The 16,804-nt window shown below is 37.6% G+C and overlaps 3 protein-coding genes and 1 pseudogene across 3 annotated transcripts; 3 read left to right on the forward strand and 1 right to left on the reverse strand.

Annotated features, from left to right (window-relative positions):
* The first annotated feature begins 1,095 nt into the window (after nucleotides 1-1,095).
* LOC137724750 (probable FBD-associated F-box protein At1g32375) lies at nucleotides 1,096-2,019 on the forward strand. Its single transcript, XM_068463460.1, has 2 exons — nucleotides 1,096-1,420; nucleotides 1,556-2,019. Exons 1-2 carry the CDS (start codon nucleotides 1,096-1,098, stop codon nucleotides 2,017-2,019), a joined length of 789 nt encoding a protein of 262 aa, XP_068319561.1.
* Nucleotides 2,020-2,825: 806 nt separating this feature from the next.
* On the forward strand, nucleotides 2,826-4,290 carry LOC137726851 (glycolipid transfer protein 1-like). The gene is made up of 6 exons (XM_068465808.1): nucleotides 2,826-3,038; nucleotides 3,137-3,192; nucleotides 3,301-3,431; nucleotides 3,506-3,641; nucleotides 3,839-3,973; nucleotides 4,059-4,290. The coding sequence occupies exons 1-6, from the start codon at nucleotides 2,915-2,917 to the stop codon at nucleotides 4,089-4,091; spliced, it is 615 nt and encodes a 204-aa protein (XP_068321909.1). The 5' UTR covers nucleotides 2,826-2,914; the 3' UTR covers nucleotides 4,092-4,290.
* Nucleotides 4,291-6,738: 2,448 nt separating this feature from the next.
* On the forward strand, nucleotides 6,739-8,480 carry LOC137721005 (CRIB domain-containing protein RIC6-like). Its single transcript, XM_068460135.1, has 5 exons — nucleotides 6,739-6,958; nucleotides 7,142-7,354; nucleotides 7,446-7,549; nucleotides 7,690-7,786; nucleotides 7,917-8,480. The coding sequence occupies exons 2-5, from the start codon at nucleotides 7,219-7,221 to the stop codon at nucleotides 8,345-8,347; spliced, it is 768 nt and encodes a 255-aa protein (XP_068316236.1). The 5' UTR covers nucleotides 6,739-6,958; nucleotides 7,142-7,218; the 3' UTR covers nucleotides 8,348-8,480.
* Nucleotides 8,481-8,995: 515 nt separating this feature from the next.
* On the reverse strand, nucleotides 8,996-12,430 carry LOC137724751 (piriformospora indica-insensitive protein 2-like; annotated as a pseudogene).
* Between the last annotated feature and the right edge of the window lie 4,374 nt (nucleotides 12,431-16,804).

The following is a 16,804-nucleotide window of genomic DNA, read 5'->3' on the forward strand; positions in this document are numbered from 1 at the left end:
TTACACATTTCAGATCTTACTTTTACCTCAAAACAGTTTTCCACCGCATTATGCACTTTTACCCTGGCTCTTCTTACGAATCTAGGATTTAATAAGAATTTAATCCAAACATAAAAGCATAAAAACATTAAAAAAACCATCCGACTTCTTTTACTTTGTCACCAAGTAATCCGGATATATATTATGCGTCTGAGTGTGTCTATACACACACATACATACCAATACCACAAGGATTTCTCTGGCTAATTTAATTTCTTATCTCACAAGTAAGCACTTAGATGTGTTAGGAATCAATCCTTAGTAAAAATGTAACTAAATTCTAGAAAAACACATAAAAGTGCTTCCTAGAAGAAATACATAACTGATGTTTCTTGCAAAAAGTACTTAAATGCTTCCTAAAAGAAGTACATAACTGGTGCTTCTTGCAGAAAACATTTAAAATATTTTTGGAATCCAAAAATATTTTCTCTAAAAACACTTTCAGTTATTTTAAAAGCACATTCAAACGAGCCTTTAATCTCAACGGGACAAGAGCGTGAGCACAATCCTACAAGAAGACTGAAAACCCTAACTTATTCTTTAACCTATAATAAATTCGTAACTTGATAAACTTTAACCTATACATTCATAAGTTCGTATATCAAAAGTCCAAAACAAACAAGATCGTCTTTAGGGAGCAATGGATTCGAAAGCAAAACGCCAGACTCCAGGAGATAGGATCAGTGAATTACCGGACGCGATTCTCTGTCACTTACTTTCATTCCTTCCAACTTTGCATGCTGTACGGACCACGAGTTTGTCTACAAGATGGAACAACTTATGGTGTACCAGTGCTCCCATTAGCCTACAGTTTGATAGCAGAGATTTTTCTTATGCACCTCAACAAGAAAGGAGGTTTGTTGACGGCGTAATGAAATTATGCGGCTCATCGTGCAACATTAGAAAACTATGTCTTCGTTGTCAGTCTTTCGCTTTTAAAGATGAAGATTTCTCTCGTATTCATAGATGGATATCCACTGCCATCAAGAACAATGTTATTGAACTTGATCTTTATTTGTTCAGTATTAATTATGATTTCGTCAAGAAGTTAGTTGAATGCCTCCGAGCTTTTACGGGTGCAGATCATTGGGGACTCTGAAGTTGGACACAAATTATATTACCTTTACATCAGGTTGTTTCCCAAATCTCAAGTACCTCCATGTTACATCTCATAACAGTACTATCGGCGAAAGGGTAGAGATCTTTCTGAACTGCCCTGCGCTTGAAGATTTGACTGTAATTGGAAACATGGGAAGAGATGTTTTGGTAGTTAACATCTCTGCACCTCAACTGAAGACGTTAACAACAGATACTCTCGAGTGCGAGTTTTTCGTTGATGCCCAGAGACTTGAAAACCTCCATGTCAATATGAATTGGGCTTGTTTGTCGTCGAATTATGTTTTGGAGAATTCTAAATCCTTGGTCAAGGCCAAAATTCATCTCAAATATTATATGCCTCCAAAATATATGTATCAATATCCATCCTATGTTGACAATATATCTACGTTACTTGCAGGTACTTCAAGTGTTAAATATTTGACTCTTATAGTTCCTCAATATCTGGAAGCACACTATCTGCCTGAATTTGAGAATTTGAATCAACTGGAGCTAGATCTTCGTTGCTTTTGCTGGGAACTTGTAATAGATTTGCTCAAGAAATCTCCTAATCTGAAACACTTTCTCTTAAACCTTCATCGTACAGCATGGGATCGCGATTACAAGCAAGTCGATCGATCAATGCTTGTGCCAGTGTGTCTCTCGTCACACCTTAAGACTATCTCCATGCGCGGATTCCACGGAGAACAGGAGGAGGTTGAAGTGCTGAAGTATTTGTTAAAGTACGGTGAGGTTTTGAATAAGATGACGATTTCTCCAAAGAATTTCGTAGGTAGTTCGGCATGTCATACAAAAGAGGAGTTGTGCAAGGAAATTTTGTTGTTTCAAAAGGGCTCAGAGACTTGCCAAGTTGAAGTTATCTAGAATGGAAGCAGTTTTACGTTTTTCTAATAAATGGGTTCATATAGTTCTCAAATTGTAATTTGACATCATATTTTGTTATTTTGAATGCAATTATGGTCCAACATTTTTTTTTTTCAAAAAAAAAAAAAAAAAAAAAAAAGAAAAGAAAATTCTAATCAATGCATGTAAACTAGAACCTGTTTTAAGAGTTCTGAATATTAGACAGATCATGTGTTTCTTCCTTTCTCATGTTACATAATATACATTTTCACATGGACGTGTTGTCATAACAAACATTATATGATGTCCTATTTAGTAAAAACTAAATTCTAAAAAATATTGATGGCAATTTGGAAAACAATATAATGGCCGGCGTCATAATCTTCATCTTTATGTCAATACTATATGGATTGACATATCTGATTTTGGAATCTTCGTGTTTCAAGGTTTGTGTCCATTTACCACTTTTTGTTTTTTCTTGTTCTGTTTTTATCCCTTTTCAATCTTTTTATTATCGATCTCATTTTTTTTACCTCTAAATTCGAATGATTTTTTTTTTCTTCTAAATTATATAAAGTTTTGTAGAATGAGAAACTTGTAGCTTTAATGGTAGAGCATTTTTTAATTCCCACATGCACGGCGATCTTCGACAATTTGAAGGCATCTGAATGGAAAAATTTTATAACAAGAGAGTAAATCCTTAATGTTATTAGGTGATTAGATGCGATTAATTATTTAATTGAAAAGAAAAACAAATGTCGTTGGGCATCAATCATGGTATTAAAAGTTGGCGAAGTTCTTAACTTGCACGCATCGAACTATGAAATCAAACACAAATACAAATTGCCATGCTGACCAAAATATTCAGATTACCAAATCTGACTTGTGATGTTTGTGCAGATAACTAAATACAGTAATGGCAGGATCAGGAACTGTTTTCTCTTCTGCTTTGGAAGGGATGAATCATGTTAAATCCGAATCCGGCGAGATGCTTGCCAAGCCTTTCTTGGATGTGTGCAAACACTTGCTGCCTGTTTTAGGTATGAGAGTTTGATTTTTAACCCGAAAGCGGATTGAATTTAATGTGTTTTGATGCTGACAAGACCATATTTTTCTCGATTCATTGTTTCGATTCCAGACAAGTTTGGAGCTGCCTTTGCTCCTGTGAAATCTGATATTGGTAATAACATATCGGTAAGGTGCTGTCTCTTTTCTAGAAAAATAATGTAACTTTTTGGACAAGCAATCTGTTTTGGTTTTTTAATGTTTGCAAGGTTTTTGATGTTCTTCTGTACATTACAGAGGTTGGATTCTAAGTATTCGTCGAGCCCGTCAGAATTTAACCTCTTGTATAGCATGGTTCGAGTTGAGATTGAAGCGAAAACTGCGAAATCCTCATCTAGTTGCACAAATGCTCTGCTCTGGCTAACAAGGTATGTCATGTTCATGTTGCATGCTTTCTGCCTGCCAGCCAAACCTTGTGTTTTTGAGAATTGAATGTGCTTAGGGCTATGGATTACTTGGTGGAGCTGTTTCGGAATCTACATGATAATCCAGACTGGCCAATGTCGAAGGCTTGTAGCGAAGCGTACGCCAAGACGCTGAAGAAATCGCATAACTGGCTAGCTAGCTCAAGTTTTAGTGTAAGAAATCTCATTCTCTTTTCAACTAGATATTCATGCTCTTGCAGTTAAGTTTATTGTCGATATATTGACAATTGTATTGACCGGATAGTGCCAACGTTGGCTTCAAAGTATCAACAATATCAATAATATTCGGAACATATCGGCATTTTTGAAAAGGTAGCGTAATTGTTCTGAGCTGTTGGATTGAAATGCAGGTTGGAATTAAGCTTGCTCCAGAGAGGAAGAAATTTATGAACATATTAGGTGGTGAAACTCCTGAATTAAACTCTGATATGGGGAAATTCTGCACGAACTTCTCTCCACTCCTCGAAGAGAATCACAAGTTCTTGGTAGGGTTCTTCGTGTTCGGGCAACGTAGTTTCGTTCGAATTTGCATAATTTGGTTTAAGTTTTGCCTTTTTAATCTTTTTGCAGGACTCTGTTGGAATGGACGATTTGAAAGCTTGATGCATGTTCTAAATGAAATTTGTTTATGAATTGTATATGTATTTTAATGTATGACAAGACTGCATTTGTATTTGTATTCTTTGTAACCCTTGCTCATTTTTCTACGAAATACAGAGCTGCAAGGAGTTTGTAACTCAAGTGGTTAAAAGTAATCATCCTTCAACTAATGGTAGGCCAAACGGTCACACGTACTCCATGTTATCCCATTGTGTTGTCCACGTGTTAGAATTGAAAATTCACTACACGTGAGATGACGTGTTAAGAATGAATATCATATTGGTGGAAGGAGGGATCTTACATGTGTTTATAAGTAAATTGGGCTACTCTCCATATATTCTCCCTCGCCACCATTGTTTGTATAATAAAAATACAATGTTATTAATTTGTTCAATTTACCACTAAGCTCGAATGTGACAATTTGATTCATTTCTTTCTAGTTCATGACAATGATCGAACAATCCTTAAAAACTAAAAACTAAAGAAATTAACTGTTTATTTTAAGATAATCTTATGGCTAACCAAAGTAAGAATTCTAGGCGAATTAAGTTATAACTATTAACTAATGCTATTGTCAAAACGTCTGGTGAAACTCGATTTGGGTCAACCCGAAATCGTCTGAATTCAACCTAAGTTTTAACTTGATTCTAAAAATTACAAAATCTTCGTGGTGCGTAGGTCGAGTAACTATTGAGCTAACTACGTCCTTCTTGTGATGTGTGCATGCCAACTCACAACTGAGCTCGGGCAAAGAGAATAGATGTGGTGGTGGTGGTGTTGAATGTGTTGCTTGCTTCTGCACTTAAGCGATTACGGCCAAAGAAGGAACACGTCTCGGCCTTGGGTTCTAGAACATAAAGACAAGGTTGCTAGATCACTGCAAAATTCAATAACTGGTTTGACTTTTAATATGCCGAACATGAAGTAACCTAGTAACACCTCACTTTGAAGAGAAGCTAATAAAAACCTCTTCAAAATAATTAGAAACTCTTCGCACGTCGAAATCTGGATAGGTAACCAACCGACACATAAGTAGTGTTGTTAATCCAAATTGAATATGCTCTTCGATAACTTGATCCTATAACTCTAGTGCTGTTAATTTAAATTGAAAATGTCGCCAGTTGCTAACATACTACTATTAATCCAAACGTCTGCTGACGAGAAGGTTATGATAATTAGTATTTTTCTCAGGCATGAAAAGAATTTCGCGTAAACGAGAGTTTTCACATATAACTTTTGAGTTGTTTGTTGAGTTCAAGGGGTGTTTACGTTGCAATCCCTCATATTTATAGTTACAAATCCCTTGATACCCAAGTGACCAAGTCTGATATACTCGATCACCACGTCACAAATCCCTTGCTAGTTCTGTTGAGTCTGTTGTGTTTGGTTTTACCCATAGGGTGAACAATCATGCATATGAAGCAGCTTACCTCTCAGATGTTGATGGTTACCTTAAATGAGATTGTATGAAATCCGAATTTCTTTTCAATATTCTTGCAGAAAATATAAACTTATCTATTATAATCAAATAAATATATCATTTGAAAAACAAAAGAAAAACAAAAAAACAAAGAAACAAAAAAACCATCCTGGATGATTTTATCTTCCAACCCCACATGAAATGCTGGAGACCACATTCTCCAACAAGAATCATATTTCCCTCTAGAGACCACATGCAAAAAATCCAATTATCTTGGAATTATCTAATCTTTGTTATCAACTCAAAGGATAAACCTAACAGGTTGGCCTACCACATTGACTTCATCAATTCAATGGATAAAGCCTCTCACAGAGCATATTCGATGTATTTTGACCTCGTCAAATGTCTCCACAAGATAATTCCTAACGATAATCCAATAGTAGTATAGAGTAAAAATATTGAAATCCAACGCCCTCACAGTTAAACAGGTCGATGGCGCAAAATCGGATTCAAACAGATCAACTTGGTGAAAAATAAAAACTGCCAACGTAAATGGTATTCACTTTCTTTACGATGACTGTAACTTCTAATGAAAGAGGAACATGAGAAATGTGTGATTTGTAAAGCATATAGAAAGTTTTGGGGGCTCATAACTTCTGTAGTACAAAATTTTACTGCTGCATTCATAACTATACTGTGACTCCTAAACATGGTCAACGTGCAAACCATTGAGCAAACTTTAAAAACGGGTAATGGACTTGAGTCTTGACCAAGTAAACAAGAGGATGTTAGCATCAAGCGAACATAGAAACACACACGTGCCATCTCATTTTGATGCATTATAGGTCTCACATGTACTAACGACTAAAATTAGTTTACAAACGCATATTCGACTAATCATAGCACTTATCTTGCTCTAATTTTCTACAAATCCGCTATATATGCAAGTGTTATATATATCTAGATGTAGCCATTTCCTCCACAAGTAATTTCCACCCCAAAGAAATAGCTAACAAACAATGGAAATTCATAAGCTTCCACCATTCATTACAACCTCTAAACCTTCTATATTTAGCATGTCAAAGATTTTATTTTCACTCTAATTTTCTCACCGAAAAATACGACGTACTTCTGGTTGACAATCATGGAATTAGGGAAGAAAGAAGAATGCATTACCATCGAATCAACGAGATAAACGACATGTTTACTTTAATTAAGCATAATTTGTTTTCCAGTTCATTCCTTTTCTCATCACTGCCACCCTCAATGCCACATTTGTCAAAAGCTGTTGTTAGTTTTTGAACACATTTTTCCTTTTCTTTCTAAAGTTTTCCCCATCTTGCAAATTAATACAAGAAAGTGAATATTCTTAGCTTCTTAGGGAAAAAAATTATAGTTCTGAATGCAGCCTCCTCCTGTATGGGCCTGTAAAATTCGGCCTTGCATCAAGGTATCGTAATCAAAACGCAAAAGAATATGATTTTTTTGTTGTTGTTCCTTTTATCAATAAATTGTCGTCTATTAGATTTGAACACCAAAAAGGACGAATTGCGGTCCTATTTGCATTAGCCCTTTCGTATTGTTTATTTTGATTTTCGATTATTAACTTCTTCTTCTATTGTCAATGTTACAGAATTGGAGGACAAATTTTGGATTCTACATCTAGTAGAGAATTTCCAAGAGTAGTTTTAATTAATTTGTTTAATTAGAATGGCGGCGAAAGATGCAAAGAATAGCAAGATGGTGGCGAAGGATGCAAATAATGGCAAGATGGTGATGAAAGATGCAAATAACAACAAGATGAAGGGCCTCTTGAAGGGCCTAAGATACATTTCTCAAATTTTTGGTACGTGTAAAATTGGAAGAAGGTTGCAATTAGAGTGATTTTTAGGGTCATTTTTATAAATTTCTCAAAGAAATGGCATTCCTTTCGGCAGATGATAACAAAAACCAAGAAATGCAGATTGGGCTTCCTACAGATGTAAAGCATGTGGCTCATATAGGATGGGATGGCCCTTCAACTGCTAGTTCTCCAAGCTGGGTAATTAACCATGTTTACTTTTCTTTTGACAACGTTTATCGTCTACGAGATTCGAATTCTGCTCGTAACCTATTTTTTGACAAAGTGGAGACTGAGAGCGGCTAGACGAGACCATCATGTGGGTTTTATTTTTCATGCAGATGAATGAGTTTCAAGCTCCACCAGGATTTCAACAGTCAGCACCTTTAGGCAATGGAGAGATGAAAGAAGATTATGGGGTCAAATGGGTCTCTGAAGGTACTTTTATTTATTTATTTATAATAAAAACACGCAATATTGACGCGTTTGCTTAGAGAGCGTCAGTAAATGCGTAGTTTTGTGTCTAAACACATTTCGGTTAACATGTTAATGTTGTAAATGTACGTAGATTCAAGCCAGAAAAGTTCAAGGGCTGCTAGGTCACCGGCACATGACATGCCGGATTTACCCAAGTCGTCAAGGCGGCATTCATCGAACGGCCACGGAGGTGGTGGAACGGATTCCCCCAAGAAGGAAAAATCAGATAAAGTTAAGCATACAAGGAGGTCTTCTAAGAATAGGGAGACATCGGATATTAGTACTAGGGGCATCCAGCAACCCACGGATCCAAGTCAAGGCAGCGAGTCGCCGCAAAACCTACCGGACATCCCTAAGAAAACGCGACGGAAGAAGTCGAAGGACTCGTCCATTGGGAGTTCATCAGGGTCAAGGAGATCTAAACACCATGCTAGTTCAGAAACATGTCCATCTCCTGGACACCAATCTGCAACCATTTCTCAGAGATCTTTTCAAGAGGGGGAGGGCAAGGGATTTACATGAACTTCTTCACAACGTTGATTATTTTGTTGTAGCTAGAATCTTTAATCAGGCTAGCTATATAAAATGTATCAGGAAAGTGAAGCCAAAGAAATGTAATTTTCAGACTAATAACATCATTTCAATTTTTGAAACATTTTATTTTGTTTTTCTCGATCGAAAAACAACTTCATTAGAAAATCATACGACCTAACCAAATCATCCGTGGAACATCTCACAAAAGCATAAGTTCTTTATACTTGAGTCCAACTCGATCCCACGATAGTCCAATATAGTATATGAGAATTGATCTAGTCAGACAATCCTATCAAAAATTTTCTCCTACAACCTATGCTTGAAAATTTCAATGCAAACCATCTGTGTGCAATACAGTACAAGGGTGATCTGCTTTTGTCTCTCTTTCATGATTTGAGTTCAATTTTGCCCAGAATTAGACAACATTCCAAAACATGTTTGAGATCAATTTCACATGTATTTAGTATTGTCTATCGTACATTTCCAACTTTCAACATGCTTTGTACAGTTTTAAAATCCGCAATATCACGCGCGCAATTTTTGCTAGTTCATCACTAATTGACAGAACAATTGTGGTAAAATGAACAAAATAATAGTATGATGAAAGATAGTTATAATAATTTCTATGCACTTTCCATTGACAAAAGGTCCATAATTACATTAACTTTCCCCTGTAAATCCTTGTGACTGCACATATCTAAAAATTCATACTCCGTTTCAGTAATTATCACCTCTTATTTTCTCTGTTAGAAGACCTAATCCCAGTATAAAAAAAATAAAAAAAAAGAACTCTCAGATCCCTAGCTTAATCCTAATTAAGCAAAGATTAACACAAGCAAAACCCATGTGCCAAACATAACCAAAGAATTAGGAAGAAGAACAACCTGCACTGAAGAGTCCAGAGTGAGAGGGGAAGAATTGGGTTTCTGGGTTTTCTTGCAGACCTTCAACTGGGTCTTGGAGGAGAAGATCAAGGCCTTATCATCAGTACAGAGATTAGGGTTTCCAACCAGCTTCATTTTTTGCCCAAATTTTGATGAAAAATTACCACCAGCAGCCAACGAGACTCTGCCACTGAGGCTATTGTTCTCCAAATTAATCGCACTCATAGATTCCAAGAGCCCTAACTCCTCAGGCACTGTCCCTTCAAGCTTCTTGTTCTCAAGCCCTAAATACCTCCGATTTTTTAAATGCTCCCCCATTGAAGCGGGAATTTCACCAACCAGATCCATTTCTGAAAATCCGATTCCTACAATACCCCCTAGATTATCCCAAATTTCCAGAATCTACCCTCTCAGCAAGTTCCCACTCAAATCCAATTGCTTTAGCTTTGGCATCTCGGCCAGAAACAGAGGAACCTCGGAGTTGCTGAAATTGTTGCGGCTCAAGTCCAGAAGCTCCAAAGTTTTCAAGTTCTTCAAGCTCTCAGGGGTTTTGCCATTAAACCCATTGGAGCTCAGGTCCAGCTACATCAGCCCCGAGAGATTTCCCACCGATTCAGGGACATTTTCGGCAAAATAATAGTAACCCAGATCAAGAAGAACCTTCAGCTTCGAGAAGCTCAGGGAAATTTCGCGGCCGAGTTGATTCCGTGACAGAGTCAGCTCCTTTAAGATGATAAGGTCGGCGACGCCCTTTGGGATGTTCTCGTAAAACCCATTTTCGGTCAGAACCACCATCCTCAAGTCGGTGAAATTACGGATTATGCCACTGAGGTAGCCCACCAGAGATGGGTTGTCGATAAAAACGAGCTCCTCCAAACCGGACCCAAAACGCTGGCTCTGGTGAAGCAGTGGTAGAAGAAGAGCTTGCGGAGGTACTTGAAAGATGTGGAGAGGAGTGGGCTGACGGTGGCTTACTGGCTTTTCTGTTGCTCCCTGGTTGTGCCAGGTATGGGTGAATATATCAATGTGGCCTTGGTTTTGGACTGTTGTGGAAGACCAAGCAATGACCAAGTCTTAAGAAATTTTGAGATTTTATATTAATTTAAAATAAAATGATTTTGTTCATTTTTGCATTGAGAATATCCATTATAAAACAAGTTGATCTTGTTGAGAAAACACAAAAAATGCTGACCACCTCTACTTAACGAAAAATGGGGATGAGCGAGCCACCGCACAAAAAGTACTTCCATAATCCTACTAGATAGTGCTAAAAACACTTTAATAACCACCCAACACTAAATTGCACCGCTGATGAGAGACACGCGATGGGCCGAGTAGCAAAAGTTGGCGGTGGAGGACTAAGGACTAAGGGAAGTAACGGAGGAAAAAAAAGAGCATAAAAATCCAGATCAGAGACAAGCTCAAGGAGGTTGAGACAAGTTCAAGAAAACTAGAAATTAAGGAGGTTACCATAATCAAGGAAGAGAAAGAAAACTGAAAAACTGAAGAGAGTGGAGTCTTAGTAAGTGGGAGGGGGGGCATATAAGATGGGAAGGAAGGAGTGGGCTAGGAAGAAGAAAGTGGGAGGGGGCAAACAAGATGGGAGGGGCGGAGGATTTGAAAGGGGGTAGCGAGCTAGAGAGGAGAAGTAAAAGGAGGAAGAGCAACGCGGTTGCCTGCCAACCCCAACCAAAAGACAGCGAAGAGCAGGGAATTTCGAAGGGATTATGTGCGAGATGGCAATGTTACTTGGTTGAGAAATAAAATGTTGATAAGTGTAGCAATATTCATAAAACATAGAATGCATGGCTCAACTGTAAACACATCCCATCAATTTCATTGCTCTCTTTTTTCTGCCAAGGAAGTCTATATCCTGATGGGTAAATGGCATTAGTCTCCATCAAATAACATCCTATCATAAATTTATAAAGGAATTGTTATTAACACTCTAAAAATCTCAATTTGCACTCTAAATTTTATATAATTGGAAAGAAAAATACACCTGTAAGGAGTGTGGAATGAGATTTTTAGATTGTTAATAACAGTTTTCATTTATAAATGAATTAACCGACGAAGATACCCAATCAAGGACGGAGCTAGAGTAGGCCTAGGGGGGTGGATGCCCCCACTTATTTAAAAAAAAGGGTATGGTTGCATTCCAATTCTCAATAACCAGCCCTAATTAAACTACAATTAAAAAAATTGGTAGGCAACTAAACTAGTTTACCGTTTTGCATCCCCAATGCCCTGCCTGATGACAATTTAATTAACAATTAATTTAATTGTGCCTCCCTGTTTTCCTAACCCTAGATCGTTAATCCACGCAAAACTCATCCCACCACGTACGGCAAAGCAATTACAATCCTCATTTTCTCCAGATTTTTCCTCCCCTTTCATTCAACCAAAACTCAATTGAATTTGGAGTTTTATAAACAGTTGGAGTTCAGGTAATCAATTATCAAAATTCAACACAAGAAGTTTACTCCACAAAGTATTTTATATGACTTTACTTCATTAATTTGTTTTTGGCATTTCAATTTAGAATTTATCTTTTTAATTTAGAGATTAACGAATGAATGATAACATGATTCTTTTTATAGAGAGATATTTAATGGTATTGGTAACGATATTGTCATGCAACGCTTTCAAAACATGAAAACGATTCGAGGAATATTGTAATATGTTATATGAAAAACTTTATGGATTAATATATTAGTGCTTTGTTCAATAAATTCTTAAGATTTTTAATTGTGACTTTGTTGTTTGAGGATGTCTCTATTCATACAAATCTCTGACTTTGTTCCTGTACCCAATTATTAATTTATTTTAAAAACCCAAAAATGACAGTAAGATCCAATATCATAGGAACTTCAGCCCAGAAAACAATATACCATGCAAACTCAGGGATTTTAAAATTTGAAATTACACACATTCCTACCACAATACACAAACGACTGAAGACAGCAAATATTTTAGTCCAAATGGGTAAAATCTGACGGGTATTAGAGACATTACACCTTAACCTCACCAACCTTACGCAAATTACGTAAAGAGCACAAGATGTCGGGATCAGAATGTCGGAAAATAACCACTGATCCGCCTCAGTACCCCCAACACGGCAGCGCAGACCCAGCACCACACAGAGATACCCACTGAAAACTTTGAACCCAATAAACCTCGAACTCATCGACCCAATCGCTTCACCTCTTCAACGGCCACGATCTAAAGCGTTCCAACTCTAACCGACACAAACAAAAGCTACCGAAAAAGTTCTGGCAAAAAAAAACAGGGTTGTGAGCCGGCGGAGGAGCCGACAGGAATCTGCGGACTTTGGCAGCCGCAAAACGGCAGGGACGCGCCGCACCCGCCGACTTACTGGCTCGTGTCAGCTGTACCATGAAAACAACTCCTACCCTCGCGAAACAGGCTCGCGAAAAATGTGTTTTTTTTTTTTTGGCCTTTTTGCTGGGTCTCTGTGTGAACGAAATGCCCTGTCTCATTAGATAATTGGAAGAACATTTAAAAAAAAAATCTTTTAAATTATATAACAGTGTGTGGCATACCATTTCGTATCTCAATCATCTTATAACCAATTAATAGGCAATCCCAATAAGAGATAAAGAGTAATAACTTACGCGAAACGAGTTTACTAAAATAATAAAAATTCTGAGTTACTAATTCAAAATCACATAAGATTTTTTTTTCTTCAAATACTCTTATATTAGTAGTTTGGGATCCACGGTAATAGCAAATCCGTTTTATGAAAATCAAGCGTGTCCTTATCTTGTTCAACTTTTGAATCAATGTTGGATTGCACAACATACTCAAGGAAAGGTGGAGAGACAAAAATGATGTCATCAGGACTCAGAGTAAAATCTGACATCTGTCTACATACTCTGATTAAGCTTTGAATGGATGCTCTTTCACTTTGGTCGAGTTGGCTAGGTCTCATAAAATTGAGTAGAACATAAATGTTTTTAGCCATAAAAACCAGATCCCAAAGTAGATGTCAAGTGATGGAATGATGATAAATGATTTGTTTTGATTGCCCCAAAAAACAAAAAAACCTAGCTATGGAGAATAGTTGGTTTGTTACGATGACGCTACTATGTTAGTTTTTTAATCTAATCAACACTATTATATGGTTTTAACGTTCCTAATGATAGTGTTGGATTGATTTATAACTAGTCGCAATGATGTTCGAATTATAGATATATGTCCGGGCTGTGACTTGTGACATTGTTTGTTAATTTTTTGTTTTCTTGAGTTCCCCCAACATTTGCATAACACAAGGTTGATGCTCCTCGTTTTTGTTAACTGAGACGAGTGTAACAATTGGAACTAGTTTTTCAATTTGTCACATCATCTAGTATTCAAAACTGTGGAACTAAAACGGTGAAAAGGCCGTAATAATGGTGTTGGGGACTGTAACAACAAATCGCGGTGAACAAACAGTTGATATGATGGTTCCCTCATGTCAAACCGATCCAAGAGCTTGTGTTCTTATTTTCAAGGTAGTTGCATAGGAATGCATCCGTCATGTCAAACCGATTCATAAAAACTTGAATCACGTAAAACCAAAGTACCTTACTCTTAGATTGAAAGCAGATCAAATGAAGGTAGTAGCAGTCCCATTCTGGGGACATGGCTTTTAAAGGCTGTGAGATGCAAGGCTTTTGCCACCATATTGAAAATGTCAATGTGTTCGTACATGTTCAAAACTCTCTATTGTGTAAACATTGGTTTAGGTCATCAACACCGTCAATGCGGGAGAACATTGAAAGGAACCCAAAACTAAGTCCAAATCCAATATTTTAGGCACGGGCCACGCCCAATATCAAATTACTTTCAATGCCAAATATTTTGACATCACGGTTTAAAAGCATGTCAAAATCGCATTTTTATACCGTACTTGTAATATGATATATACATATATATATATATATATACATATATATATTTTTTTTTTTGCTTTTTTGTGGACAATCAAAGTAAATTTCATTGAAGAGAAAACTAATACAAGGTAAGAGCAACTCAAAAAAAGAGTACAAAATGGCCAAGCAAAAGCCCAACTCCATAAACGAAAACTACAATGAGAAGGACCTGAGTGAGTAGCCCATAGCAACAACCAAACCGAAAAACCTAGACAACCACCTTTACCAAAACAGCCGCATCGCCACCGCAGATCCGTTGCCACCACCCGGAAGAAGGGCCAAAGAACCAAATGGATGAACGGAAAATGGGCGTAGGCAAGCTACCCGATTTGCGACCGCTCCCATAATCCTACCAAATAGTGCAAAATACACTTTAAATGCTACGAACCACCAAAGTGCGCCTTTGGAGGAGATCCTAGGAGAAGACACCCAATGAAAAGAGCAGCAAGGGTAGATGATAGAAGATTCATGGTGAGGAGCGATGTTTGGAGAGGAACAAGGCAAAGAAAACATATCTAAGATAAACTCAGGGATGACTGAGACCAAGCTCAGAACAACCTGAGACACAAAATGCTCAGAAAGAAAACAATCGAAAGCTAAATGCAAAAACTAATAATCTAAATCTCCATCCATGGTGGCTTGAAGAAGGGAAAAAACGTGGTGGAGTCGGAGGAAAAGGGAAAGATGGGGAAATTGGGAGGAAAAAGAGGGAGAGAAGGGGAGAAAGTAAGGAAACATATGGTGGAAAAAGGAGAAGAGGAAGAAAGGCGAAAATCAGGGAGAGATGGGAGATATGGATATGAAATGGAGGGCAGAAGAAAGGGGAAAAGGGAGGAAGGCGAGGAGGGAAGGGCATTGGGTTGCCGCCGACCCCAAGTCGGAGCAAGAGGCCAACGACAGAGATGGTTTTAGAGATGTAGGCGCTTTGGGGGAGAGAGAGGGCACATAGAGGTCTCAAAAATATATAAGGATAGTCATCCCCTTTTGTTGATGGTTTACGGGAGAAATTTGGTTCACTCCAACGCGGAATTTTGTAATATGATAAATAAGGTAATAAAAGTCAATGACGTAAGTGAAAGACTCCTACTTAAGATTTCATTGCATATATGCTTTGATTTCAGATTAATTAGGTCAACCAACTCGGTTACAATACGATCACTAAACTTAGATGGGTTTATCTTATTACTCAGTTGGTTAAGAGCATTTATCTTTACACTCAATGTCCCGTGTTTGATATTTTCTCCTCGTAATTTAAATGAATTTAGTGTCAATTATTCTATCATTTATATATAGAAAGAACTTAGACGAGATTGGGCTCATTAACGTAAAAACATGACAACTAATCCAAATTTAAGTATTCAATTTAACCATAAAAAACATAGCAGCTATAACGAGAGACTTGTAGCTTATTTGGTTAAAGAACATTCATTCGTATATTCGACATCTTGAGTTTGATTCTCCCTCTTGGAAAAGGATTCTCTCTGGATCCCTTCCTCCTAATCCACCAAGTTCGGGGATCCGAACCATTGAAATTTGATCCAACGGCTACAAATAGGGATCCATTTTAAAAGTTATAATAACTTTAGCCGTTGGATCAAATTTCAATGGTCCGGATCCTCGAACTTTGTGGATTAGGAAGAAGGGATCCGAAGAGGATCCATTTCCCTCCCTCTTTAATATAGAGGGATGATAGACCCACCCCATTGTCCTATTTTTTTCACCCACATTATAATTTCACCCACTATGAAAAAATAATAAACTAAAACCTTATTTTCCCACCCACTATTATTCCTAAAATAACCTTTATCACAACACCACACCTTCATTCTTTGCACCCCTTGTCCCTCCCTAAACTTCATGTAGGTGTAGCAACCAAATGCGTTAATTGGTAGCCATGGTTGCAAGTCAAGAGGACAAAGTAGGGAAGAAAGAGTAGCCTGTGAAGGACAACTAACCCTCTTCCCCCTTATCATCCCATCCCTCTTCTCCTTCTGCCATTCTCTTTCTCCTCCTCTTCTCCTTGCCCTTCCTCCACACCACAATCTCATGTGCTTCCTCTGATCCTCTGCCTCTGTTTTCAACCCAAAATCCCCAATCTTGGTATTGAAATGATACAAGGGCAAAATCTTAGACGAGCTCACTGTTTCCTTTGAAATTTGGATGGTCATTAGTCTCTTGCCTTGTCCAGCAATAGGTAACTATTGCGGTCTAGGCTACAAGAAAGTTTTAGACCAACAACAACTTTTGGGTGTGGCGGTTGAAGCCGAGGGAGAGATGAAACGGAAGGGAGAGAAAACCACAGGGGACGCACAAAGAGACGGTGGGGGGAGAGAAAAAGGGTAGGGTTTAAAAGTCTTTTTCTATAAGGATAAACATGTGACTAATATTTTCATTAAAATATGGGTGAAAAAATAGGATAATGGGATGGATTTATCAGCTCTCTTAATAGATTGCTTGTCTCAATCGGTTTGACTTCATTTTTAACTTTTTCATCCTAAACTCACCTAAGCGTTTATTTTTGTCCCTTGGATGAAGATCATATGGTTATGATTTAATGTTGATTCTTACTTAGCAATTGTAATCCTTTAGGTTTTCCATCTCTCCCTCTCCATCTCTCCCTCTCATCC

This window comes from Pyrus communis, chromosome 2 (assembly GCF_963583255.1).
Source record: "Pyrus communis chromosome 2, drPyrComm1.1, whole genome shotgun sequence".
NCBI classification, from domain to species: Eukaryota; Viridiplantae; Streptophyta; class Magnoliopsida; order Rosales; family Rosaceae; genus Pyrus; species Pyrus communis.

Coding starts and splice junctions, on each gene's coding strand:
- LOC137724750 (XM_068463460.1), top strand. CDS start 1,096: ATGCCTCCGAGCTTTTACGGGTGCAGATCATTGGGGACTCTGAAGTTG. Junction 1,421..1,555: donor TGTCAATATGAATTGGGCTT/GTTTGTCGTCGA, acceptor CGTTACTTGCAG/GTACTTCAAGTGTTAAATAT.
- LOC137726851 (XM_068465808.1), top strand. CDS start 2,915: ATGGCAGGATCAGGAACTGTTTTCTCTTCTGCTTTGGAAGGGATGAAT. Junction 3,039..3,136: donor ACACTTGCTGCCTGTTTTAG/GTATGAGAGTTT, acceptor TTTCGATTCCAG/ACAAGTTTGGAGCTGCCTTT. Junction 3,193..3,300: donor ATATTGGTAATAACATATCG/GTAAGGTGCTGT, acceptor TGTACATTACAG/AGGTTGGATTCTAAGTATTC.
- LOC137721005 (XM_068460135.1), top strand. CDS start 7,219: ATGGCGGCGAAAGATGCAAAGAATAGCAAGATGGTGGCGAAGGATGCA. Junction 7,355..7,445: donor ATACATTTCTCAAATTTTTG/GTACGTGTAAAA, acceptor TCCTTTCGGCAG/ATGATAACAAAAACCAAGAA. Junction 7,550..7,689: donor CTGCTAGTTCTCCAAGCTGG/GTAATTAACCAT, acceptor TTTTTCATGCAG/ATGAATGAGTTTCAAGCTCC.